This window comes from Onychomys torridus, chromosome 4 (assembly GCF_903995425.1).
Source record: "Onychomys torridus chromosome 4, mOncTor1.1, whole genome shotgun sequence".
Lineage (NCBI taxonomy): Eukaryota > Metazoa > Chordata > Mammalia > Rodentia > Cricetidae > Onychomys > Onychomys torridus.
In genome coordinates, this window is record NC_050446.1 from 58,982,588 (window position 1) to 58,994,843 (window position 12,256).

At 36.0% G+C, this 12,256-nt stretch overlaps 1 protein-coding gene across 1 annotated transcript in view; it reads left to right on the forward strand.

Annotated features, from left to right (window-relative positions):
* The window catches only part of Znf804a (zinc finger protein 804A), a 216,208-nt gene that overhangs the window by 174,872 nt on the left and 29,080 nt on the right, over positions 1 to 12,256 (forward strand). The window contains 1 exon segment of the mRNA XM_036186279.1: positions 12,044 to 12,187. Within this exon segment, the coding sequence (XP_036042172.1) occupies positions 12,044 to 12,187 (144 nt within the window).

Below are 12,256 nucleotides of genomic sequence, written 5' to 3' on the forward strand. Positions count from 1 at the left end.
ACCTATCTATAAGTGTAGAAGAATATCATTAGGAATTATTTTATTGTTTGTTTGTTTATTTCAAGTCATATTTAGTTCTATCCTGGGTCTCTGGGCTGTCCAGCCTCTGGTTCCTAGCCATCTAGACAGTGTCAGGCATGGGACCCCTCTCATGGCATGGGCCTCACATTGGACCAGTTATTAGTTGTCCACTCCCACAAGTTCTGCTTGCCTTTACCCCAGCACATCTTGCAGGCAGGACACATTGCAGATCAAAGATTCTGTGGCTTGGTTGATGCCCCCGTCCCACTGCTGCAAGCCTTGCTTGGCTATGGAAGATGGCCTGCTCAGGATTCATATCCCCTATGACTAGCTTTCTTTGATGAAGTAACTCTCGTCGGTTCCAGGGAGTTTCTAGTGTACTAGGTTTCCACATCACCCGCCCACCCCCATATTCCTTTCAGTTCTTTTCGACTGGAATATTTTTCTCTCTTTAAAGAAGATACTTAGAGGACTTGGTTGACCCACTCTGCTGGATCATCCTCACTCATCTCACCACTAATCACTCATCATCTTCAATAAATAACTTGTCCCTTCATCACCTAAAACTGGCCTCCCCTGCATCTTTTTTTCAGTCACAATCTCATATCCCCCTGTCTCTTGGATCTTCCAGTACATTTCCATCATCTTCCCAAATCCAGCCCTTTAGTATATTATCTAGAATGTTGGTTTGTTTGAAATCTAAGTAGTTTCTTTCTGTCTTTTTGTCCCGACAGTGGCGAATGAGGGAATTTTTTCTTTCACTTTCTTTCTTTATCAGTCTAAATTGAGTTAATTGTTTCCTTTGTAAATCTAACATTCAGTATTTCTGGGTTTCCCCTGACCTCTCATTCTTTGCTGTTGAATGGCCTTGTTTGCAGGCCATGCATCATCTCACTTCTTTCTGAGGATAGGGATCTGATGTTTTCATTCATGTTCTTGGAGATGCAAGAAACTGCTAGCTGTCACCAGTGACTGCCACAATGAGGATGTTCCTTTCTTACTTTGAATATTCTGCTTCACTCTTTTTATTGGCATGGTTTCTAATGAGAGTTATTTTTTCTTTTCTAAAACTTGCATGCAAATTTTAATCTTTTTTTTTTTTCTGGTGCTTGAATATGACCTACCTACACACTTGCTTTTATGGTGTCCTTATTTATAATTTTGGTTTTTGTCTGAGCTTCTTGAATCTGTAGTTTTGTTTAAGATTATTGATCCAGGAAAATTATTACCCATTATTATTTCATATATTTTTCTGCTTCATTTTCTCTGTCTTTTCTTTTTTATATTATCCACAATGTTCAGTACACTCATCAGCTTATTTGCACCTTCTTTTCCTTCTTACGTTTCAGTTAAAAAAGATTCTACTTGTATATATTTATAGATATCAATACATGTCTACTATAAGCATTTTCATTTCATTCAATTTTCTTTTCTACCTTTCCTATCTCCTCATTAACATATTCCACCTATCCTTACGAGGTGCCTACCTCTTCCCTTTGAAATTGCTGTATAGCTATTTAAAATTTCATCCATGACAATACTAACATGTTTATAGTATTTGTGTCTTATTGTGAGATGAGATTCATTCCTTGGATTCATTATTTCTAATATGTTTAGTTGACAGGTATCAAGGATTAGCAATTGAGGTGAATGGTCCATTAATATCAGTTTCTGGTCACCCCACTATATACTGAGCTGAATTGGGATGTTCTGAAGTAGATGTAGATGCTCATAGTCTCTTTGGTTTGACATCCTTTTGAATTTTTTCACTCCCCCATGTTTTTTTCTTTGGAATCATGCAACACCTGCAGCTAAAATTGACTAACATAACACATGGGAGTTCAATTGTTGGAAGACAATTTTGGCAGAAATAGAAGCATTCTATATTTTACTTAATATTAAATATAGCTATTTTCCTATATATTTGCCTCATAGTTATCTAGTAAATAATTGATTCAGTCTTTTTCCTGCTGTATGCTATCTTTATATATTTCTTTCCCAGATACCCTGCCAAAACTTTAACTGTGAATTTCTCAATCTGTTTTAAAGCTCTGAGGCCTTTGTGCTTTATGAGAACATAGAAGAAGTAATGAAAAGAAAGTTGTGATATCAAGAAATATGTAAATATTAAGAGTTCCCGTCTCTCATAATAATATGTCACCATCATATTTGGTTTGTTTGTTTGTTGTTTTAGAAAAGTTAACACTGGGAAATCCCAAGTTGACTCTAGGGGTTTTCCACCTCTTTGAATATGTTTCTCTTCCCAGAATTTAAAGTGATATACTCATAAATCAGTACCTAGCCCAATCGTCATCAGACAGTATTCTTCCAGCAGCTGATCGGAGCAGGAGCAAAGACCTACAGCCAAACATTAGGTAGAGCTTGGGGAACCCACAGAAGACTAGGGAGGAATCATTGTAGGAGACAGAGGGGTCAAGGCCACCAGGAAAACTCAGCACACAGAATCAATTAAGCAGGCCTCCTTTGTGGGCTTACAGAGACTGAAGTAGCAATCAAGGAACATGCATGTGTCTGCCCCAGACCCTCTGCATATGTTCTGTGGTTGTTTAGTTTAGGGTTTGGGGGGTTTTCCTAACATTGTGGATATATTTCTGACTCTTTTATGTGGGCTCACAGAGACTGAAGTAGCAATCAAGGAACATGCATGGGTCTGCCCCAGGCCCTCTGCATGCATACTGTGGTGGTTTAGTTTAGGGTTTTTGTGGGGATGTCTATGATTTTTCACCTGTTCTTGGGACCTTTTTCCTCCTACTGGGTTGCCTCATCCAGCCTTGATATGAGAGTTTGTGCCTAGTCTCATTGTAACTTGTTAGGCCATGTTCAGTTGATATCTCTGGGAGTCCTGCTCTTTTGTGAAGGTAAGGGAGAAGAAGTGGATCTGGGGGAGAAGGGGCATGTAGGGGGAGACTGAAAGGAGGGAGGGATAGGAGGCTGTGGTCTGGTTGTATTTTATGAGAGAAGAATAATGAAAAAGAAAAAAAAGTTACATTCTACCCTGTGATCTCTGTTCTCTGGTAATTCTAGGGAGTGGGGGATGTGTGTTGTGGCTAGATAATGGCATTCAAACCCTCTGTAAGTCAGAACCAAAGCCAGAGTTAATGTCATCATTGTGCTCTTTCCATGGCAGTTCATTGTTTCTTGAGATCCTGAATAAACTAGTTAAACTCACATGGCTAAAATAAGCCACTTAAGCTCATTGTCTCAGCTTCTATTTCCAGAGTAACTGAAGCCAAGACCACAAGTGAAACAATTTACTGAGAAATGATAGTATCTTATCCTAGACTGCCGCTACAGCTGAGAAATTCACAAATAGGCATTAGATCATTACATGCCTTTCCTCTAACTCTCAGAGAAAATGACTAGTGCTTGTAAATTTAAGAGATTTCTAAAGTGAAACAATTACCCTCAATTACTATCACTCATATGCTACAGTTGGGCTCTTTGAGATCTATTTATATAGATTTTTTTTCCTTTTTGAAATCTATGTATGATTTTATATATATATATGTATAGTGATATTTTATTTGTATTGAAATGTGATTTTATTTGTATGTTAATACAGTTGCTTTGAGATCAGAGCAAGCCAGAGCAGAAGCTGGGTGGTAGTGGTGCACGCCTTTAATCCCAGCACTTGGGAGGCAGAGCTAGGTAGATCTCTGTGTGTTCAAGGACACAGCCAGCATGGCAGACACACACCTTTAATCTCAATACCAGCTATAGAAGACCTGGAGGTCTGTACAGTGACGAGGAGGTCATGTGGCTGGGTTTACAACCAATGAGAAAACAGAACAGAAAGTCTATAAAAAAGACAGGACACACAGAAGTAGGTCTCTTGCGGAGAGGAAAGACAGCAGAAGCAGTGAAGGGTAAGGCTCTCAGCTATTGCTCTGACCTCTTGGTTTTTAACTCTGCAGCTGGCTTTGTGTTTCTTATTTAACAAGACGGTTACATCTACATATATGAGCTAGAAATATAATATAACACAGAGAGCATTAAGCTTTGGAAAATATGATATTTTTTTCCTACTTACCTTGAAAGCCAAGATACATCTATCCTTACCAATAAGGAGACTGTTGATAAATATTAATATCAGTGAATTCCTAAAGTAATCCAAACACAAAAGAAGAATGTCAAATGTCTTCAGGTCCTTACCTGAATTATAATAATTATAGGTTTAAAGCAGATGATTTAAATGGTACTGTGAATGATGTATAAAACATACACCTTATTGATGAATATATCCAAGTGGGCTATATAAGGCTGTATTTCAAAAGAAGATTCTGGGAAATCCATAATCCTTTCATGTGAGAAATTATGAAAACAGAAACTGTGCTCTTCATCCAGTAGTTAAAATTAGATGGGTAGTCATAAGGAAGTTGAAGTTGTCATTAGCTAAGGTAAAATTCATGATGGGCAAGGGAGAGGGTTGGGGGGTTGGTAGCACTTGTTCTCTTGCAGAAGACATGAATTTGATTCCTAACACTCATGTGGCACTTCCTAACCATCTATAATTTCAGTCTCAGAAGGTCTGATGCCTCCCTCTTCTGACTTCCACAAGTTATAGGCATGCAAAGCATGCAAACACATAAAACAATAAAATCTAACAAAAAAAAAAAAAAAAGGAAAAGAATTGAAAACCCTTCATGATACTTCCATGCATGATTTCTTCGAAGAACTCTTGGAAAATAACTTTATTTATTTTCTTTCTTGGAAAACTGTGAAAATGAGCATTGATATTTATTTCTTACTATTTAGTCATAATCTCCACAGAGATTTGCTTAAAGACATGATACTCAATATGAGACTTGTTTCATCCATCTTCCTCTGCAATTACATGTAAGAAAGGCATAGATAAGACCATTGTTTTGTGCTGTCTTTAAAATTAAACTTTTTGACATTGTTTAAAACTAACTTCCTTGATATATTCTGTTCAGTGCATCTGAAACTTATGATAAAAAAATTCTGACATTTTTTACTCAGCCTTTACTTGTCCTTTTTACAGTTCTCAAAGTGTCTTGTGATACATGGTTTTCTCTTTTAGATGATAGAATCTGGACTTTGAGATCACCATGGCATTTATGGATGACAATAGCGGTCTTCTTTTATCTATAAATGGCTGTTCCTTTGCAATATAAGGAAACTATTTGAACCAGATAAAACATAAAACAGAGCTACAACACTTCCTACATAAAATCTATGACATTTTTCTCATAAAAAATAACTTCCAACTCTTTGGATACCATGTGTCATAAAATTTCATTTAATTGTGAAAATGGTTATGTGAGTCAGTTTCAGACACTACAAGTTAAACCTCATTGGCAAAGCCATGCTCATTTGAAGTCACCTCTATTTCTAATAATCAGTTTAAATTCATGATTTCCCAAGACCTTCTCCACAGGTTTGATAATTTCCTGAAATGGTTTGAAGAAATCAAGAAAATAGTTTATCACTTTTCCTAGTTTACTATAAAGATGCAATTCCAGAACAGTCATATGAGAGAGATCACAGGCAGAGACAGAGGACATGCTAAGGAATTTTGCAATCCTTGTAGGCATGCTATCCCCACTATTACTAAATGTCCAAATGTATCCTTCCAACCAGAAGTGCTTTTTAACTTTACAAAGTACAGAGTTTTGTGGAGATTTATTTATGAAGCCATTACTAGCTACATCCATCATTGGTAAAGGGTTTTATCTTTACCCACTCACCCCTATGCAGGTTTCAGGAATGAGGTTGCAAGTTACATCTTGGATAATTTTTTGGAATTTCCACATAGCAGCCCTCATCTTAAAAACTATCTAGGGACCACAAGTCACCATTATCTATTATTCATACTGAAGATAATCATGGCTAGCCATGCACTTGATTCTTAAGGACAGACACACCTCTAGAATAGACATGATACTAAGACCTGAGCCCCCATGTGCTTTCTAGGTTATGTCTTGACTCAAAAACTATGGATACAAGTTTAAGTTTTGGGTTTCTGGACATGACCTAAAGCCTAGGACAACATCTAGTTGGCCTATGGATATACTCATGTATAAGTGGAATACAAGTCACCTGGAACATGCCTAGCTTACTTGGATAAACCTACATTCTGTCTATAATGAATGTCAAGTCTGGAAATTGGCAGGTCCATGACTTCTGTAAGAATGATGTTTAAAGAAAAGAGAAGACTTGAAATGTAGGGCCACATTGGCCTGACATGACACGATGTAGGAGTGAATCTTGTGTTTCTGGGACATGACCATATGTTTTGGTCTTCAGGTTCCAGTACTGGAATATAACTGCAGACTCCATCTTGGTTCTGCAGTGTTTCTGTTGTGTGATTTCATACAGACTGGTTTGGTACTACCTTCAAATCAAAGTGTATGAGTTCTGGATCCTGCCTGGCAATAAGGAGACCCTGAAGTCTTAAGTGTGTGGATTTAGCTTGGACTAGGTCACATTTGGAGACAATTTTCCAGGAAGGCCTGAGTCTGCAATAATCAAACTGAAAATAAGGTGGCACAGTACACAGGCAATAGTTTTGCCGGATGATGCAAACCTTGATAATTCTAAATTTTAACTATGTTTGTGAATAGTGTTGGACAGTGTTGAACATGAGTCATATCCACATTTCATAATCTTTCATCTAAACTTTGATAAGCTTCAAGTAGATATTTTCAAGTATGGACATTTACCCACATTGGTATTTCTGTGAGGGCATTCTGAAACAACACCACTTTCCTTTTGCAAATGCTTCCAGTTCAAAAAGTTGCTAATGTTATATTTTTATCACTGACTCAGTTTGTACTAGACTCTCGACACCTAGAGCATGCTCTGTTAAAATGTATAGGATGCAGCAGTAACGGAAAACAAAAACAAAAACCTTCTGCTTTGCTCTCAGGTCACTCACATTCACATAGCAATGTTAGTTGAAAATGCCCAGTTACAACAATCTTAATTGAAAGAAGTTGAATATTACTTGGTACTGTATGTTGTGATGAAGCTGCCCTGAGAAGCACCATTTAGAAAAGAAATGCTCTGTCTTTCACATGAGACTTTATGCTATTTTCTTTATATACATGATGAACAGATTACCTTTGGGGCCATGGGAAGACCACTAACTTCTCTCTTTTAACTTACTGATCTATAAAAAATACTGTGTCACCCAACTGTTAATGTGCTGCAAACTAAAAAAAAATTCTTTTTCTCAATTGCTGAGTATCAAACTTATGGCTTATGCATGCTAGACAGGTGCTCTACCTTTGAATTAAATCCTCAACACTGAACAATTTCTTAACTTTATGATTGCATTTCATGACCTTCATATTGCCTTCTTAAAAGTAAAGATTCACCCTTCTCACTATTTTATTCAAATATACAGCTTGATGGGTTTAGATCTGTACGACTTTTGTAGGTTTACTCTTCACTTTCTGCCATCACACGCAGCAGTCATTGTAATGTGTTTATGGTTAAATATAGAATGGCTATGCCAGCCAAAGGTGGGTTTGTTTTGGCTTTAGCATACATGAGCAGTTGTTCCCTTTTCCCATTATTCAGTTACATTCCTTACCCTCTGCTGTGGGAAACTGTGTTTAATACTGTTCACATTCTTTATAATGTGTCAATGCTTATTTCAATATCATTCAAAAGGAAGATTAGAGGAGCCATGGAGCAAGCCAGAAAATTACAGCTGATATTTTTTACATCATAAGTATTTTTAAAATGCTGGGTCAATAATAATGCATGTGTTAACCCATACCTATGCCAAATACATAGTAACAAATCATTCTATTTTTCTCATGCTTCTTTTACATTTTAAAATATATTTAGAGTATAACATCATTCCATCTTTTCCCCATCCCATTTCTCTTTCCAAGCATTCCTATGTAAATACTGCTCTCTTTAAAATTCATGGCCTCTTTTTCTTTAATCATTGATACAGAAATATGACTTGATTCCTTACTTCAGTTTATAGCAAGTTGAAAATAATCTGGTCCAAAATTGTTTGTTGCTTTGCTTCATCCCACAGTCTTGTATTCCACTAAGCTACCTGTCTTTAATCTGCTGTAGGAGAATAAAGATAAGAAGAGAGAGTGGAAAGGGGAACAATAAGAAAATGGATGGATTAAAAACATCAGACATAATCTTGCTTGTGACATTCAAAAAGAACAAGGAGAAGACATTGCCATGTTTAACTTTACTAGAGGTCTATAAGAATAGTCTGAGGTGATATAGGAGAGGCAGAGACTGTGTTAACTTTGGGGAAGTAATTGTATATGAGTGGTAAACACTGAAGGGCATCTTATTTTTCTCCCTCCTTTCATTTTATTTAAAAATGAAGATAATTTTATACCATAGACCATAAAACTTGAGCTTGAATATTGATTAACTAAAATATCTTCTATGTCTTAAGCTGGCTAGTCAAATTTTCTAAGCTTTGGTATTCTCAATTGTAAATTAAGAAAACCTTTATAATGTACATTTCCAACATTTTTAGTAAAGATCAAATGAATTAAAGCATTCAAATTCTAAATATGTCCCTGAGGCCATAAAAGTAATGAATAAATGTTGCCAATTATTACAATTTAAAATTAAAATATTTTTTGAAGTCAAAGTTAATGTTGATATTTTTGAAGGATACAATTTCCCTAAGAATATTAATCTGTTCCACTAAATTTTCTAACAGCTAGAGATGGAACACGAAGTAAACAGGTATTATTCTCTACTGGATTATTGTTATAAAGATAAAACCTTTATCAAGAAAGCAACACCAAGATTATGTAAGCAAACCTCATCATGAATGGAGTTACATAAATTAATGAAGAGATTTTGCTGACAAAGGAACATTTGATAACTAAGTCAACAACTAGTAAAACTGATTCCATTACACCTTCTCCTGCATATTGACTGCACAGATACCTCAGACACATACATTTAAACCCTAAAGTCATGCTATCACTCTGTTTCATTTGAATTGCATGTTTCACATAACATTATTTTCATTATTCAATACACATTCCTCAAGAGCTCTAGGTCAGTACAATTCATTTTCCATTTTTTAAACTTCTTAAACTTCAGAGGTAACAAAGTAGCAAAATAGGGAATAGGTGACCAATCAGCTGAGACATAATAATTAATCATTGAAATTCATGAAATCATATACAAAATTCTCCATGTTAGATATTTTTACCTTTTCCTATGAAGTAAATAAAAAATAAATATATCTAACAATGAACAATCTTCCATAAATTGATTAGGAGAGTGGACTATTTATTCACAGATCCTGACAATAAATTGATTAAGAGAGTTGACTGTTCATTCACAGATCTTGACAAATGGTTAGTTACTACAAGACATGCTCCACAAATCATGTAAACTTTATTATATATGGTGTGCATAAATTTACTCATTACAATAAACAATAATATAAAAAAGTATTAGTTATCATTAGATTATTGTTAACCGACTTCTTGAATATGACATATATACATAAATGTGCATATATACATACTTATGTGTATATATTTTGTATGTTTGTCATTGTGTTTGTGCATGCATAAAGGCCCAAAGTGGATATCAGATTTTTTTTCCTTGATAAATACCCACCTTCATATTTTTTGACCTTTAGTTTTACTTGTGTGGGTGTTTTGCCTGCATTTATGTCCATGTCTGGCGCACACAGAAGCCAGAGAAGAGTTGGATCCTCTCAAATTGTAATCATATACATTTTGAACCACTGTGTGGATGCTGAGGACTGAACTCAGGTTCTCTGCAATCAGTGATCTTAACTGCTGAGTCATCTCTCCAGCTTTTTGGGTGGGGGTGGGTCAAGATCTCTCATAGAACCTGAAGTTAGTAATATATTGGAAAAAATCTTCAAGCATTGACCTACATCTACCCAAGCAGTGTTGGAGTTATAGCTATGCCTACAATCACCCCTTTATCTCCAAAACTCATGCTATAGTGGCACATGAGACATGAATATGTTCAACAATATGTTATGTTCAACTTTAAAGAAATATATAAGTAAATTTGTAAGACAGACAAATAATGCAGGCTGTGATGAATACTGAAGTTTTGAAGTTCTGTTGAACAGTACTAAATAGATTCAATAGATGTGTGTGTGTGTGTGTGTGTGTGTGTGTGTGTGTGTGTGTGTGTGTGTGTGTGTGTGTATAAGAATAACAATTAAAGAAGAGATCATGAATTGAAAGGGAGTTAGGTGGCATGGAGAAACTGGAGTGGTGAGAAGTGGTTGAAATTATATAAATGCAGTACTCTTGTATGTAATTCTAAAAAGGTTAAGTTAAAATGTATAAAATCAGCCAGTATCAACATGTAAAATTCACTTGTGTCTGGCAAAAACAACAGTATTGAGACCAAAGCTATAGCCAAGAGCCATAGTAGTTCATGCTTCTTAATCAGAAGCTCACAGACCTCCCTCATTTATGACCACAGCACCAGCTTCTCATCTGCCCCAGGCATTGATGGGAGAGCCATCCCTGACCTCCACCAGTTACAATACTCCAGAGAGGAGGCCCTGCACCTGGCCAGCATAGCAAAATATAAGCAACCCTCTTACGGCAGGTGTAGGTGAGCCAGCCCTAAAATTGTCAACATGGGAGAGCTGTTCACATTACCATCTGTCTTGTGGCAGCATGGGCAGGAAAGAGTCTCAGCTTTGTCCCCATCTCTCATCTGAAGGATCAACTGTACAGCTGCTCAAGCCCACATACAGGGTTATGACTTATCCCACCCTAACATCCACCCCATCTATGATCTGCTGGAGCAGGCAAATGCACCTGACCCGCCGCCCCAAAGCTGCAGAATTTCTATAACACAAGACAACAACAGGTTATCAAAGAAGAGTTCTAGTGAGGTCCCAGCATCAATAGTGTAGTAGAAACCAGAGGCCTCAAATCAGACCAATGACTTTTTGCCATGAACACATATGAAGACATAGGGACAAAGGTCTTTGTGGCTTGAATCACTGTGTCATACTGAAGCTTCCATAAAGAGATTTCTAATTTTTCCCCTCTTAATTTTTTTCCCTTTTTTCTCTTGAATTTCTTATATTTGGGAAAGGGTACAGGAGTGGAGGATGGATGGGAAGGAATGAAGAAATGAATATGATCAAGATAAATGATGCAAAAGACACACAGAATAAAGAATAATAAATAATAAATAAATATGCTTTACACCTAATTATTCTTCATTCGCTGGAGGTAGAGTTATAAATCAATCTTTATTCATGTTAAGCATCATAGATATGATGTGCTACTGAGTTTTCTTCCTTCCTTCCTTCCTTCCTTCCTTCTTTCTTTCTTTCTTTCTTTCTTTCTTTCTTTCTTTCTTCTTTCTTACCATTTCTTTCTTCTCTTTTTTTCTTCCTTCCTTTCTGTCTTTCTCTCTTTTACATTTTAGGTGAAGAACTTAAACAATTTACAGAAAAGTATCTTATTACCCAAAGATTCAAGTTTATTTTATTTCAATAAAAATGATCATGGAGTCAATTACAATGATCAAATTAATTCAATTTAGACAAACAATAGATGTATGTAAATATATGTGAAAGAAAGAAAACACCTGGGTTGCATATGTATGTAGCAGTCCAGAACTCTTCCACATACATTTCAGCTGTTTACTAAAGAGGATTTTTCCATTAGCTAAGAATCAGAAATCTAGAGCAGAATCATAGCTGCTGTTGGATTCTCATTTCTAATGTTGGCACAGAGTAGAGCATGCTCTGTTAATGCTTCTTTCTATCTGACTTACTTTCTTGTTTGTATTTTTGCTGTTTTTTTTTTTTTCATTTATATTGGCTTTTTCTATGAGTATTTTACTTAACTTGTATGGTTTTTTTTTTTTTTTCAAATTTGGTTTGCCAGTATTTCTTTATTTCTCCTTTGTCTTGTTTCTAACTCTAATTACTGTACTAAAGTTTACAACGGTCAAGGCAATGTGAACTCAAGGGAGAGCTAATTGTGTGAATCCTTGAAATTTTATGTTTCAGGACTATGCTGAGAAGGAGAACACTATTGCCAAAGCTCTGGAGGATTTGAAGGCCAATTTTTACTGTGAACTCTGTGACAAGCAGTATTATAAGCACCAGGAATTTGACAATCACATTAATTCATATGACCATGCTCACAAGCAGGTAAGAAAGAAAAGTCAAAAATGAGCATTTTAAGCTTTGCTAGTAGACTGACTTGTTAAGACTATATTA